At 41.7% G+C, this 16,706-nt stretch overlaps 1 protein-coding gene across 2 annotated transcripts in view; it reads left to right on the forward strand.

Annotated features, from left to right (window-relative positions):
- Positions 1-16,706, forward strand: part of RANBP10 (RAN binding protein 10) — a 50,154-nt gene that overhangs the window by 447 nt on the left and 33,001 nt on the right. For both annotated transcript variants that reach the window (XM_081202407.1, XM_081202408.1), the window contains exons 2-3: positions 556-667; positions 11,078-11,130. In XM_081202407.1, coding sequence (XP_081058533.1) covers positions 11,082-11,130 — 49 coding nt within the window. In that variant the 5' untranslated portion in view covers positions 556-667; positions 11,078-11,081. The remainder of the gene's footprint in view (positions 1-555; positions 668-11,077; positions 11,131-16,706) is intronic.

The raw sequence follows: 16,706 nt of genomic DNA on the forward strand, positions 1-16,706 counted from the left end.
TGAGGATCCGGAGCGCGGGTGGGTTTGGGGCTTGGCTCGACCTGACTTAATTGAACTTGCCTGTTGCGCTGCCAGCGATGGGATCTCTCCAGGGGCCAGCGCAGTTCCTCTGAAGCAGGCAGAAGGGGATTTCCTCCCTGTCCTGATAGCTGTGTGGGGTTGGCACGAGCCTTTCCCAACAGCAGACAGCCAGATTATTGTTTATATGATCATGGCAGAAAATCATTCCTTTGTGCCTTCCCTGGAATTTGGAGCGCTGATCTGTTTGCCCCCAAATAGGGCCCTAGTGCCTATATTTCTTCTTGTCTTTTCATGAGAACTGACAAAGGAAGAGACAGAACCATGCATGCTGTTTCCTCGTCCTTTCCCCCCGTGGTGCAGTGCAGGGGCCCACTGCTTTGTCAACCAAGCATTATCTTAAGGGTTTCTGTGCAGAATGATTCTGGCTCCTCTAAAGTCTGTGTTCTAGTCTGACAGCTGTCACTGAGGAGTAAAAGGGCCCGGAACCTCACCCCTTTCCCCCTTTCCTATATATGTTGTTGGGTTTTTTTGCAGGACATGGAAAAAATCACAAGGATGCTGCTTCAGTCAGGGCTACCCATCCTATCCCTGCGGCCTGTGGTATTTATTACTTTGAAGTGAAGATAGTCAGTAAAGGTAGAGATGGGTAAGTGTGTTCTTCTAATGCCTCTTGGACAGTTTGTCTTTCTTCTTAGAGGGTTTGGAACGAATCTCACTGCATACACTTCAACTAGATAGGGATGCTTTGTATAGTGGGGGGAGCCATATGGATTATATCAAACTCATACTTAGATCCACTGAACTTAATGGACATGACTGATTTAGGTCCATTACTTTTAGTGGGTTTACTCTGAGTGTGATTCAGGTAGGTAAAACCTAATGTGTCTATGCAGCCCCAAATGTAGGATGTTGCACTAGTTTTAATTTTAAAATAGGGAACTGAGCCAGGTCTTTGGTTTTGATTCAGGTTCAGTTGGGAGGATACAGCTGTGATTCAGGTTCAACTCCAGTTCAAGGGGGAAAAAACCGGTTTGACTTCCTGCCATCAAATGCCAAGCCAGTAATATAGACTTAGATGAGGCATGCTTATTATGCTGCTCCCTTTGCTGGCTGTTATGGATAATTATACCAAGCAGACGTCTTAAAATTCCAGTGTGGCTTGTTAGTGTGTTGGGACTGAAATCCAATATGGCAGTGACTGTAATGGATGTGGAGGAGAAGAATCCACATAGCTGAGTGGAGCAGAAGAAAGTGCTATTCTGTTTGTAGTATTAAAAATGTGTATAAGAGTTCTCTTTTTGTATTTGCTCGAGACAAAATATATGGGTGACATGCTAGGCAGTTTTATGGTCATGAGGAAAATGAGAGCATAGATGGTCCATTAAATCTACAGGATAGTTGGAATTGCAGTTCAGTAATGTCTGATCAATAGGAAAATGGCAGCTTTCATCTGTTAAAGCAGCATCAGAAAATCTTTTTTCATGTGATACCACATAGGTCATAGACTTGAAAACATTATGCTGGGAGAGTGTTATTGTCTTCTTTCTTGCATGTTATTATTATTTAAATTTATTAGTCACTATATCTTGCTGAGGGCAACCCAAAGCAACTTGCAACCCAAAACATACTTTACAACAAGTAGCTTTGAGTTAATGAACTCTTAATAATGAACAAAAAGGGTTTTTTCAAAGATGAAGGTCTGAAAAAAAGAGGCCAAGGCCAAACGTAGAACTCTTCTTAGAAAATATTTCTTCATTTGCTTTGCCAGAAATTGTGTTTGTACATTGAACAGTTGATAACTTGGAGAGAAAGGAAATAAGAGCTTCGCAATGGGAGGTGGACTTTGGTGACTTACATTTGACAAATGGTTACAACTGTTTGTTGGGTGTGGTGATATATCTGTGGGCAACACATCTTTATAAATCCAGTGTCACAACATGGGTGTGGAGGCTAAAAAACCCTCTTCTAAATACTGTTTCCTCCCTCTGGTACTACAGTAGAATTTTTTGTGTCATTGTTTCAGTTGCTGAAGTGAGAAATCAGATACCAGCTGCTCTTGAAGTATCTGTTTACTCTGGGCATTGCTAAGACCAGGGTTCAAATCTCTTCTCAGTCATGGAGCTCAGTGGGTCTCCTTGGACCAGTCACCATCTCTTAGCCTAACCTACCTCACAGGATTGTTGTGAGGATGAAATGGGGAAGAGGAGAAACATGTATACCATATTGAGCTCCTTGGAAGATAAAGGTGGTATATATATAAATAAATAAATAAGTTCTACCAGAGGCTCCATTTTTAGGGTTCCATATAGACAATTGATGACCAGTGGACATAGATAATGTTAAGATTCGTAACCAAATATCCTTTGGGGAGCAGTGATTTATACCTTATTAGCTATGCCCAGAAGAAGCTGCTAATGGAGGCATTGGTATGGTATTTAGGCAAGGCATCCTCTTATATTGTACAAAATTTATAATCAAAGTACTAGCCAGTGTGGTGTAGTGGTTAAGAGCGGTAGTCTCGTAATCTGGGGAACTGGATTCGCGTCTCCGCTCCTCCACATGCAGCTGTTGGGTGACCTTGGGCCAGTCACACTTCTCTGAAGTCTCTCAGCCCCACTCACCTCACAGAGTGTTTGTTATGGGGGAGGAAGGGAAAGGAGAATGTTAGCCACTTTGAGACTCCTTCGGGTAGTGATAAAGCAGAATATCAAATCCAAACTCTTCTCTTCTACTAAGGTGCAATCTGACATATAGCTTCTTGTGTAAGAATGGGACTCTTACTCATTGCTTCCTTGAGACTGTCTTTGTCCAAAGAGTGGTGGATATGGGATGATGCTTTGTTTGTGAGTCCTGTTGAAAAGGCACAGTTGGGGATTCCAACGCAGCTAAGGGTGGGAGGCCTGGTGATGAACTTGGGAAAGCAGAGGTCTGCTTTCCAAAAATATTGGAAACTAAGTTAGGCAGATATCTTCATCCTGGACCACCAAGTGTGTTTTCTAGGCCTTAGAGAAGTATTTCACCTGCAACTAATTTCAGTCTCTTTGGGGTTCAAACTGGGTGTATTAATTAATTTTCACTTGGCTAACCAAATATGGAGCGTGGAGCAATGTGTCCTAGGACAGAATTTCCTTGGTGGTTTTTTTGATGCCATCATTCCACAAGAGCTTCAAAAACATCCAGTAAAACAACCCCTGTGGTATATATGGTCTGTTTTTGTTCAGAAGACACTCATTTTTGTTACCATTTAGTCATGCTTATTTATCCTTCAAACTGGAGAACTAAAATAAAAACCACTTGTACTTTTGGGTTCCAGGCCTGCGGAAAGTGCAATTACCAGGCATTAATTTTGGCTATATTTTGTGTGGGTCTGCATGTAGAGACGCCATTCCTATTTTTAAGTTCAGGATGCATCTTGCCTACTTCATGAAGACTGAAGCAGCATTACCAAGCAGCTAAGTCATTTCCCTTCAAAAGAAACTGAGGAAGAAATATTGGCTGAACAGAGTGGCTGAACACTTTTTAAAGTTGGGAGGAATTTGATGCATTGAAGTCCAAATAAAAATCTCTGCAAGGTTCTAGAAATGATAGCAGCATGGCGTTGTCTGAGAAATGCCTAAGCCATTTAATTCTGAAGCACTTTTTTGTAGGTTCTACTGCCTGCTAGGTCCTGTTCAGTTAACCAGAAAACACTACCTGTGCCAAGGAGCAAAGTTTACTAATGTCTGCAGCATAAAATGCTTTCAGTATCACATTTACTCTGAATATTATTACTTCCTTCCCTAATGCAGGGAGGAGAATAGTGGGGTAGAGAAGAGCTGGACAAAATCTCATAAGTTTTTGCCCCATGTATTTTGTCCCCCAGCTCCTTGTGGAGTTTCCTAATCAAATAATCTGGCATAAAGTGTACTGATAGTAAGATTTTATGTTGCATAAGATTGGAGACAGCAGTTCAAAGAATGTAGAGTGAATTGCTATTAACAGAGGTTGAATTGGAAGATCTATTTCAACATTCTGTTTCTAGAAGATGTTATCCAGCAGTGGATGCAGCTCTAGATCTATGTAGATAGACACGTATCAAGACATGGGGTTGTTTCTGGCTAAGTCAGAGGAGATCCATAGAAATTAGTGGATTAAAGTTCATCATGACTAAAATCCACTTATTTCAATGGGTCTACTCTTAGTGTTACTTAACTGGATACAGCCTATTGGCTTACACAATTTGGTGAGTGGATCTGAATCAGATTTTATTACAGCATTGCTTTTAAGTAGTAAACGCTTCTGGTTGGAACAAATTTAATTTGTTATGCAGTTCCCAGAATGATTGTAAATATTTGGTATCTGATACTAACTGGTAGGTAAAGACAATTTCCAGAGTGACCATGATTGCCACAGAAGTGGTCTGTGGCCTATAGTGATGTGAGGATTACCCTGTAAAGTAATTTTAAATTGAAACCTTGAGCATAAATCCAGTTACTGGATGTTGATTGTTTTAACTAGAGCTCAGAAAAAGGGGCTACTATGCTGTTTCTACAGCAGGTGAGAATTTATTAGTTTGCTATCAGTGGTGTTATCAGGAAGTATTCTGTTCACAACAACTGACTCAAAGTGATCAGATCCATGCAGACTAGAATCAAACTTCTGAGGATAACTTGAGTAAATATCAGGTATGTGATGTTTGTGCACTTTTCCAGCTGTAACCAGTTGGTCTTGGCAATACAGAAACATTGATTGCATTGTCAAGTCAGAGAGAGGCTGAGCCTGGTGGTGGAAACAGTCATTCCCTGAATGTGGCCTATTGTGAATCCGGTGGGAATTGTCAACCCTGAAGCTGCTGGAATCTTAGAGTATATCTTAAAAACTGTACCAAGTTTGTTCTAGCCACTGCTAGTTTCCAAAATTATATTGGTTCATGCTGATTCAACCTCATGGGAGGAGAGCATGTATATAAAAAATGAAAGTAAAATGGTTCACTTGAAGAACTGGGTTGGTAAACAGTTGCTTAGTACAGTGTGATAATTCATATAGTTGTGCCATAGCATTGTGGCTACATCTAACACAGCAGTTGTCCCCCCCAAAAGAACTATTGAGATCTATAGAAAAGCTCACACATTCACTATGCATTTCTTAGGGACTGTGTGAAGCCCATTCCATTAATGGAATGTATGAACCCTTCTCCCATATAACCAGTGCAATTGCAGGCTGTGTTGTCAGCAGCAAAGACTTCCTTCTTGGATCTTAGGCTCAGGTGAATCCAGCAAAAAATATGCTATTTGGAGTGCATTCGGTGGTGGCTCACTTTGGTACCCTAGGCTTGTCTGTTCAGACAATTGTTGGACATGTTGTGTTGTGGGAATGGACCTATACCAGGGATGTCCAACTGCGATTGACAGGTCGACCCCTGGTTGTTAGAAATCAATTGCAGGCGATCGCAGGCTCATTTTTGTCCGTGGGTGAAAAGGAGCATTCGGCCTGCCCCCTCCCTCTTTCCTTTACCGCACACAATTTCAAGAGCGGAAGACGGAGTTTCTGCTGGTGGAATGACTTACTGTTTATCTATTTTTGTTGCTGCCCACCCCCCAAAAAAAGGTTGACAATTTTGACCTCCCTCCCTCCCCCAAAAATAGGTAGATCACTTCCAGTTTTTCATTCTGTGAGTAGATCACAATCTCTTGGGAGTTGGACGTCCCTGACCTATAGTATATGCTTTATGGAAATAAAGTGATATTGACATTATGGAAAGAGGTCTTGTTTGTATATGTTTGGTCCTTAATTACAGAATACCCAAAGTTCCAAACCAGTATGGTATGGGGATGACGAGAGAATGAAATAGCTCAGTTCTTAAAAGAGTCATACTGGCTACCAAGAGGCTGATTTTGCAGAAATGAAAGCTCAAATGAATAAGATTATAAATCACTTGGGTTTTTTGTGACCCTTGCAGTAATTGAGAAAGTGGCCTATATGAAAAGGGAGATGTTTGAAGATATTTTGCAAGGCTTTTTTTGGCCTCAACAGGGTTAAGGAGGTGCTTAGGACTTCTGTTTACCTGGGGCAGCTGACAGAGAATCAGACACACACCTTTTTTTCTTACATATATTATTTATCACATTACTGAATCCTTTCTCATTTTCACTGTTTTAGTCAGCTTGCCATTTTGATTTGGGTATCTTGGAGTTAGGACTTTGGGAGGGAGGAAGAACTCTTAAGGGATGTGTAAAGTTCTATAAGGAAGGGGTAGGTGGGTTGGGAAAAGGAAGAGTTAAAAGCTCAATTTGAACTTTTTTTTGGGGGGGGGTTCTTTTAGCATACCATTACATTTCAGATAGTAAAAACTGAATAATGAAAGGAGGGGTGATGTTAGCATGACAGTAGCAGTTAATAATACTTGTTATTTGCACAGTGTGTTTCTGCAATACATTGATAGAGTTTTGAGTATTATATCAGTAAGCTTTACAGCCGCCCTGTAAGGTAGTCTTGCTGGGTGACCCTCAGATTACAGGTGGGAAACTGAGATGTAATGTCAGTTGTCTAAGGTCATCCTGCAGGTTCATGACTGAGCTGGGTCTTGAATCAGGGACTTCTGATATCTTAATTGTTAAATGACAAGATTGTTTTGAATAATCAGGACCCTGAAGAAATAACTAAAAATGGAGACACGTGGAATGCCTTTGGAAACAGAAGCAGATTTTCTTCACAGGAAAGTGAGAAGTCACTCCCATGTTGTGGTTCTTCTGGTAGTACATTTCTGTCACAGTAGTAGCTATAAGCTACTACAGTATAAGCATTTCCAGGGTAGCTTAATGATATGAAACACCCTTCCGTTAGGATTTAATGCATAGTGCCAAGGGCTAACTTAGACAAGGAGTTCCTGTACCAGGGTTTGGGGCACTTTTTCAGTAACAAGCAGAGCCACTAAGGGTCTTAGCCTTCTTATAGCTGAAAAACTGTCTTCTCAATTTTAAAGTGGTGGATGATTATGCCTAGACCATTCCTTGCAGAGCAGTGGGTTCATGCCAGTACAAGTGCCAGCTAGCTGTAATGACAAGAGAAAGCCAGTGGACATTGACATCAAACAGTAGCTGAAAGGAATTGTAAGGAAGAGATAATAAAAAGGGGGGGGGAGCCCTCAGGAGCAGAGGCAGCTCAGTACAGTAAGAGCTCTCAATGAAGGGATTAGACTGTCTGCATCTTATTCCTGTAGGCTTCCAAAAGGCTGAATTCATCCAGCATCTGTAGCTGTAGGCAAGCCATTTTAAGTATTTGCACTTTTCTATTTGACCATGCTAATACCAGCCAGTGTATGCTGTGCTGGTGGTGAATGTGTCAACTCTGATGACAGAACACCATGGATTTCATAGTAACTGTTGGTAAAAATGGCACAGTGCTTTTTGTGCTGTTAACTGTGGCATTGATGCTTATGCTACTCAGCTGGTGATGCTGGGTTGGGTGAAGTTTTGTGTTTGAAATAATGGTGATGCAAAGAGTGCTGTACAATTGCTTTGTACTGTAAGTAGGTTTGTATAATTATTGTACAGTCATACAAAGACCAGCGATCTCATGTTTTTAATATTTTGTTGGGAGCTTCCCAGAGTAGTTGTAACAGCCCAGTTGGAAGGGCGACATATAAATAATAAAGTTGTTATTGTTATATTTTCCCTGGAATACTGCAATTTGGCAGCATCGACATTTCGACACGGTAGTGTGTTTGGACATGGGAATCTATATATGTTCAGTCATGACATCTCAATGGAGCATATCAGTCTTTCTGCCTCATTCCATCTGCAAAATGGATAACAGCTATCCTAGCTCATAGTATTCTTGCAAGTGTGGTGTCCTGATAATACATACCTGCATGTGCATATATAGCTGTAGTGATACGGCATGGCATGATGGTATTGTTGGATTGTTTGCTTGGTTTGGAATTCTGTACCCTGGTTGTACCCGTAAATAGTTTTCTGCTAAATTGGGTGTTTATGCTTGGCTGTGAGAGTGGCTCTTCTTTAGAATGGGTATGAGCTATTAATACAATAAACAGCATGAACTGTATGACTGTCACAACTAGTATTTCATCCCTGGCATGCAATGTTTATAAAGTACATGGATTCTTTCATATGAGTTACATACACTTAAAAAAACCTATGCTCCAGCTATTGTTCATAATGGGGTTGGAATGTGTCCAGTCCCCCTGAAGCAAACAGAGGTCAGTGCCAGCTGCCCACTGGAGGGCATTTTAATTTTTGAGAGCAACAGTTTTTCTACTTTGGCACCCAAACCTTTAGCAACCTACCAGTAATCTGGACTGGTATGAAAGAGTACTTCTACTTGTAGAGTTGCCTGAATCTTCTTATGGGAGCCATTTTGCTTTGCCTTCCCCATTGACTTTGTGAAAGTCATAACTTCTGGTGCTTAAGAACAGTTTTTCTATGTTTAAGAATTTGAGACTGAGAACCAGGTCACCAAGGATTGGTATACTTTTAAATGGGGCACTTGCTTTTCCTCTGTGTGCCTGCAGAGCAGTTAATCACAAAACATACAAGCTTAAAGCATAAATGCAATTTAAAAACATAAGTAAATGCCACAGGAAGAAAACAGATAACAGAGAAACATTTCAGAGGATTTTTCTTTCTTTTTCTGTACAATTACTCAGCTCCCTGAAATTAAAAACAAAAACAGGAAAAACAGTTACTGATGAAGTTCAAGAGAACCCCTTTCTTCCTGAAAATATCATATTGTTTGAAAACTGATTAATAGTGAAATAATTGGGGGGAGAGGAGTTTCTCTCCATATTGTCAAGAATAAGATCTACTAAAGATGTTCTGCTGTATAAAAGTAGGAATCTTTACAATGGACTTAGTGGTATTAATACAGTGGACCCTTGGGTTACGTTACCTTTGGGTAACGTAACTTTCGGGTTGCGAACGCGGCAAACCCAGAAGTGTATATTTCTGGGTTTCGCTGCATGCACAGAAGCTCTCTATCAAGCCACATGCGTGCGCAGAAGCGGCACTTCTAGATGCAGATTTTTCGGGGTGCGTATGGACCACCGGAACGAATTAAGTTCTTATCCGGAGGGTCCACTGTAATCAGCTCTTGTGGTAAGGAGCACTTCTTCACATTAATGCAAGGCTGGCAAAACAATCCCTCCAAGATCTGAAGAGCTGTAGCATGGAGGCTAGGTTGTTTTGGTAGCATATGAGCACAGTAGCAAGGAGGAGAAAACATGAGCAAAAAGTTAGCAACTTTAAGAGTATGTAGTTAGAAATACTGAAATATGGTAACTAAAAGTGGGTAGACTGCTGAGTGGTTCAGCCAACTGAGATTATGTAGCTGTGGCCTTGAAAGAGCTGCACTGGCTGCCAGTATGCTGATAACCCAAATTTAATGCACTGCTAGCAATGACTCATAAAAGCTTATACAAAATGAGACCAAAATGCTTGAAGAAGCATCTCTTTCTGCATCAGCCTGTCTCCACTCTTCATGCTAAGATCATTGGTTGGATTTACTCCAGTTGAGATCAGTTATGTGGCAGCTTGGGAAAGAGCCTTCTTTGTGGTGGTGCTCCATCTATGTAATGTCTTTCCTGCTGAGCTAAAGCTGATGTTGAATCTTACTAGATCTTGTTTAGAGGTGAAGAGTTGTCTCCTGACAAGGGCCTTTATGGTTACAGGTTATTAATGCTTGGGCCAGGTGCTGAGATGGTTGTACTGGTTTTGTTCTGTGTGTGTCCTTGCTAAGGTTCTCTCTGCCCTTGTTTTATGGCATTACAGTTGATACTGTAGCTTTTTATTTTTATTGTACCATGTTGTGAGTTGCTTTGCAGTCAAGAGCCAGCTTAAAACACTTCTAAGTAAAAATAAAATGAATAAATCCTTTTAAGGATTTTGGATAAAAACTGGACTAGAGTCTGAGTTATGGGGGCATGTGATCAATTCCTTCCAGCTTCAATATCCTATGAATAATATTACTGCCCAGGGCTCCTTTGTGAGGAAAAAGAGAAATCTAATAAATGAATAAAAAATAACTGATGGACTTATCTTTAATTAGAGCTAGACTAGACAGTGCTCTAGACACCTCTCAAGAGTCATCTGCTGTAACACTGGAGTCAGGTTCCTGGTGGACGCAAGCAATTTTGTCCTCATAATGCTTTGCAAACATTTCATAGCAAGCTACCCTTGGTTCTGTCACGTATGCAGCAGTGACTCAGACGTAGGGAGGTCAGGTGAGCAGTGCAGCCCCACCACTCCATCCAGTATGGGTAGTTGGTCTGTGCATATCAGGTAATTAAATCTAGGCTTAGAATTTTGAACATGGACCCTCTTCCAAACTTCTGTTGTCTGTTTTGGAGTAAGGACCTTAACTTCTCCTGTCTTTACAATGGCAGTTAAATACTGCAGGTTCTTTGAATGTGTAAACCTCTTTTTACTTGTCCCAACCAATTAGGTTTCCTTTTGTGTGAAATGGTAAGGCCAAGGATTACAATGTAAAAAGATCAGAAGCTTCATGAACTGTGGGAGGCCAAGATGGGGAAGAACTCCTGCCAGCAGTAGATAATTCAACCATCCTATCTCTGCTCGACAATGCACCCTGCTTAGTCACTGGAGAAGGAAGCAGCTTGTGTGCAGCTGGAGATGAGGCATGCATGCAGTGCTTCTACAAAGCTGCTGTTCCCAGATTGCTGCATGCTAATTCTGCCTGGGGGGGGGGGTGGGATGCAGCCCTATTTAAGAGGCATCTCTGTGTACAATTCTTACCTTTGGGATAGGCCTCCTAGCAAAATTAATTTACATGTGTTACCAATGACTACGGTATATTTTAAAAGCATATACTTTTTGATATTCCAGCAAAGGGAGGTAGTTTGCTGAGCACATCAAGAAGGTTTGATGAGGAACTACTGCCCTGGCCAGCTGTGCCATTTTGTGCAGGATTTCAGAAAGAATCTGATCACAGCCTCTGTTGAATGATAACTTAAACTGTGCTTTCAGTTAGGAAAAGCAGCATTGTGTGATTTTGCTTGGCCATTCTCTCTTTGCTGTATTAACACACTTTTGTTTGCTTGAAGGTACATGGGGATAGGACTCTCAGCCCAAGGTGTCAACATGAACAGACTTCCTGGTGAGTCACTGTTAATAATTATTTGTGCTTGTCCTGTGTGCCAGTAACCACTACGCTGGAATTGTACAATTCTAAGAGGGGGATGTGCCCACTACTTGTGGAGGCAGAACATTGTTTGGAGGGAACTTTGCTACAAATTTACTACTTAAAATTTGTTAAACACATACAGCTTAGGAAACCTCTTCCAACACCCTTGAATCTTACGCTTCCTTGCTTTTCTTTCCACAAACCTTTAGCTGTCCACCAGTATTTCCATTTCTATAATAGGATTCTGAGTTGCAGTACATCTTTGATTGCAGCATAGTTCCTTTGTGCCACAGAATGTCACTTGATCTGTCAGATGGGTATGGCGCGTAGGAGAAATGGGCATTGTAGCTTTCTGTTCTCTTCTGCATCATGCAGATATATTTCTTCTGTGCTTCCGAACGTATTTTAAATCACTTAATATTTTGTTCTGTCCCCACGGCTACTTTTTTTTAAGAGTGGGAGTCACTAACTCATTGTCTCAAAACAGAATTCAGCCCTTTGAGAAATGCTATTTCTGCCACACACCACCATCACCCACATTTCCCAGTCCCTCACTTTGGTGTGGTATGCCTAATGCATGCTTGTTGACTGGCATCAGTTAGGGTGTTGTGGGTCAGTCTAGGTATTGACGTGTGTTCTGGAAGTGCCTCCCTTGTTGTGCTAAGCTGGCTAGATGCTGCCTGGGCTCCTCCCAGTCCTGGTGATATTATTTGACCCCAAATGGTGGTAATTTAGTGGCATAGTTCCAGTGCAGACACTAACTATAATGGACTTGGTTTATCCTTGGCATTGTAAGGATTGCTCACTCAGGTGATCTTAGTGATCATTAACAAGTTTGAATAAAGTCTTAGGATATTCAGTCCTCAAATCCTATATCAGTTAGCACAGAAGGACTTGCATTGTGCATGAGTTACTCAGTAACACCAGCTAATCTTGTGATGATGATGAGAGTACAGCCCTAGTTTGCAGTCATTTTATAACAAAGGTATTGATCAAGATTGGAAGAGCCACTGGCTCTGAGTACTGACTCAACACCCTCAGGCGCCACAGTACCTCCGGTAAGCTTTTTAACCTCTGTTGTCCACTATGAACAGCAACAGAGGGTTTACTAAAGCTTTCCCCTTTGTATGCACTGTAGCTCAGCTGGAACTGCTGTATTTCAGATCCCTTCCAACCGTGTGCATTTATACCTATAACACAGGATAACACTTCGTGCTTCTGATGAAGTGGACTCTGTTCCACAAATGGTTATGTCCTAATAAACATGTTAGTTTTTAAAATGACACAAGACACTTTGCTGTGGTTGCTGTGACAGACTAACATGGTCACCATGCTGAAACTCATAATTTTTCTTTGTCTTGATCTGAGTAGCAAAGGTAGTGCCGCCACCAAGTTCGTCAGGGGCATCTTTTGCAATTGTTCTTGAACTTGTCTGAAGCAAACAGGCCAACACTCCCTCTCAGTGAAATGAAGAGCTCATTTCACATTCCACAGATGGAGATGCATGTCCCCATGTGAGGGAGTGCTAGAGTTTGGGCAGTGGGACTAACTTTCATTTTGGCCCCTCATGCTCCTGCTCGCAGACAGTTTTGCATCCTTTTGCAAAGTGGTGGGAAACTGCTGCAAAATGGAGCTTCCTTTACAGGTTGAAAATGTGTGCCACTCCCTCGCTCCTGCTTTCTGCTTAGCTCTAGTTTGAGATGCATAATCAGACAAGGCTCTGCCAAAACCTACTGTTGCTTTTCCCTCAAGAGAGCCCTTGGCTTGTCAGAAGTGGGTAATGGATTGGGATGTAGGATCCTTGGGATCAGGAGTTAAACTAGGAGCTGGATTAAGCCCTGGTATCTCCTGACTGTCATTTATTCAAAGCTCAACTTTTTATCTCCATGTGTTTGAGTTTATTTTGGAATCTGTTCTTCAGATAGATGGTTCATCTTTTAAAAACAACACCCTGCAGTGGTACTAATTAATGATCGGTCTTTAATAACAGCTTCTTACTTGGCCTGGAACTGCACATGCTTTAGTATTTAAACTTGATTGCAAGGTCACATGGAAATGACAGTGTCAGGCGAGATCTGCAAACATTATTAGAGAGTGCTCATGTGATTTGTTCTAAATGCAGGTCTTTGGGGCTGTGTTTGCCATTTAACACCTTTGTCACTGGCTACTAAAAATGCGCCGGGCTGCAGCTTCCCATAGAGAGTCCATTCATATGGCCAAAGGGCTGGCCTGTGGCCAGACTTTTCTAGTAAAAACATTTTGACAGTGGGTTGCTAGAAACAGCAGGTGTTGAATGTTAATTTGCAAAATTTGTGAGAGATGATGACTCTATCTTGAACATACTTAGAGCAGAAGGAACAATTCAGAAGGAAGAACAGTTGTTCCACATGCCACTCTGGACTTGTAGAATTACTTGGAGCTCTAACAGACTTGGCATAGACGGGTAAGTTAACCTTTGCCATAGTGCTTTGAAGGTACTCAAAAGTAGTTGGAAGGATTCTTCCTAGATCCTAGGATCTGCGAGGTCCAGTGCAAAAGTGAGAGGCTGACTTCCCCTCCCCCAAGACCCTTGCACATACCAAAGGAGTTAGGCAAGAGTGGGTTTTCTCTCCCAAGTAAGATAAGTCTCCCTCCCTTGTTGTTATGCAGAGAGAACCTTGAGGGGAAGGGAGGAAGGGATGTATCACATCACTCAGCGACTGGGCAGATAGTTGCCAGGAAGACATGACTGTATTTATGGAACTCTATTAATGGGACTTCATAGTCAGCATGTTCATAATTACTTTTAATGTAAAAACAGGGCAATTGGTAGTGTGTGCTTTTGTGCTGCTCTGTTGAGATGCTTTGTTCTAGACATTTCCAATGTTTCTCATTCAGAAATCTCATTCAGATTTCAGCCATTGAGAATCTAGTGGGGTGGCAAAAGTCTTATTCTGTATTCATTTTTTAATGAACTTTATGTAATGCAAAACCTTGTTCTAAAGTGTGGTATGTTGGTAAGGTGTCTGTTGGTTTCTGAATTTTGTCGCAGAATCCATTTGTGCCACTTATTATAAAGCAGAATGTTGTAGTGCAGAGAGCTCCTGTTCGGCAATGACTTTTCTTTCCCTCCAACAGATAGTCAGCATTCTGTGGTTACTGAGCACGCACTGGGATCTTTGGGTCCCCCCCCCATTTAGGACTTTTTTGTGCTTATACAAATTTGCGGGTTCCCCCAAGCCTGGTGATACTTTCTTCCTCTTGCTTCTGCTTTCTTACCTACATTAGTGATGGTATTCACAGAAGTATATTGATTTTAGGTAGCTGTGGTTGGCAATTTCAAGCCCTTCGTTATACTATTTTTGTACTTCCACTTCTTTTCTTTCCAGAATAGAAACTACCTGGTTGAAGGACATTCCTCTCTTAACCTCATTTGTTACTGACGTAAAGCAGCAGCTGTACCCATTGTGAGGGAGGCTTTGCAGGTGTGCGTGTCTGGCTCTTTGGTTTGTCTCCAAAGCTTTTACTGCAGTTTCATTCATCCAGTCCTGTTTCCTATTGTCTACTTTCCTGGTGCTTATCATGCAGATGGGAGCAGCTCAGACTCCAGAGTGCCCTAGTGGCTGGGGAATTCAAGTGCACTTTCAGAAGGGTGTGATGACTAAGAAGTCCTGGAAAATACTGGTGATTCCACTCCTCATTTGTCATATGGGTGTTCACTCCAGAAACTATTGTTGCAAACATCAGATTGTTGCAAACATCATTCTTAAATTAGATGATTACAAGTTTGTGGCTCTAAGAATGAAGTAGGTCACTCTGTTCCTTTTTGATTCTGACTTAATAAGGAAGAAGTTGTTTTCAGGTGGAGGAGTTTGGTATATACTCTTGAGTCATTCTAGATAAAGGTGTTGACAGCGTTTGGGATAGTCTGGCAGTTAATTAAAAAGTACTTAGAAAAGGAAGCTCTACATGCCATGTGCCCAAGCGCCTGGTGATGCTGGCCATGAGATTGCAAAGTGGTGTTTACACTTCCTTTTGTAAACCTCATGTCAGCAGGTCCAACGTGACATGGAGTATAGTACTACTCCAGAACCTGCCGCTTTTGAAATGGAAGCATTGAGACCCCGTATTGTGTGTGAAATTCCACAATATGCATTACATCAGGGCAACCAACACAATGCCACCCAGATGTTGTTAGGCTCCCAGCCCCTTTGTTCCTGACAATTGGCCATTTTGGCTGGGGCTGATCTGAGTTGGCGTTCAACATCTGGAGGGCAGCACACTGGCTACCCCTGCATTACATATATTCAACTACAAATAATCCAGTCTGGACCTAGTGGCTTCACTTTCATTTCTCAAAAGAAACTCAGGAGGCAATCTGTTGCTCTGGGAGCATAGGGCAATATCCTCGTGCTTTTTTGGCTCTGAGTTGCCAGGACTCTTTGTCCTGAACATGCAGTGGGTTATTTTGGTAGCTTTCCTCTCGGGAGTGGGATCCCACTCCTCTGCCAGCCCATGAGTGCTTGTGGAGTAGCAAAGTATATTTAGTCCATGATGACTGGACTGTGGTTTGTGTAACATGATGCTTCAATGCCTCCTTGACTGGAATCTCTGTGGTTTATGTTAAAAGAAAGAGAAATGTGTCTGCAGCATGTGGCTGAACATAAATCTGCTGGAAGCTACACAAGAGCTAGTTTTGTCGACTACAAGGCCTTTCTATTAAAACAAAGAGGCCTTCTCCGCAGCTGCTGAAAGATGGGCTTTCAAGGAGGATTCTTCAGCTTTCCTGCAAGATGCAGGTGCTTATTCCTGGCTCTTGGCAGGCAGCTGGAATCAAATAGTGCTGAAGGCACCAAAGGTGGCTTACAGTCAGCCCTTCATCTCAATCAGAGCTTCATTTTCCACACACCACGTGTCAAGAGAACAAAAAACAACAACCTTGCAATGTTAGTGCTGTTCCTATACAGAGATGCTAGCTCTGCATATATGCAGTTCTCAACTCTGGATAAAGGCTGATAGGTAACTGTGTTTTCCTGCAAGATCTACAGCCCAGTACGAATATAATTTCTCAATAATGATTAAGAGATTAGAATGGGGCCATGGGATCACCCCACTTTCCTTTTTAATTAGAATTTGAAGTCAAGACTTGGAGCTTATTCGCCAACTTTGGGTAAAATGGGATCTAATAATTAAGGCTGTTAGAAATTAAGACATTAAGGTTGTGAAGTAATTGAGAAATTTAAGCTAAAGAGGGCTGGGGGAGAAAGCATGCATTCCATAGCATGCTCCCAATATCATGGCCATAGTTAAGAAATTGACAGGAGAGAGAGGCCTATGTGTGAACACCACCCTTATATCTTAGACTTCTTCCTTCTTTGTGCTGAACACTGTTGATTATGTTGTTCACACTAAGCATGAAATGCTTCTTCCTGTTTTGGCTGTTATATTCACTCAATAGCAAAATGTGCTTCCGATTTTGGGGTTCATCCATTTGCTACCCAAGAGTGCTATTCCCAGAATTGTACTTGGATACTGACTTAACCCTTGCTAAAGGGTGAAAACAAACAATA

The sequence above is a fragment of the Podarcis bocagei genome (assembly GCF_964188305.1).
Source record: "Podarcis bocagei genome assembly, chromosome: 7".
NCBI lineage: Eukaryota > Metazoa > Chordata > Lepidosauria > Squamata > Lacertidae > Podarcis > Podarcis bocagei.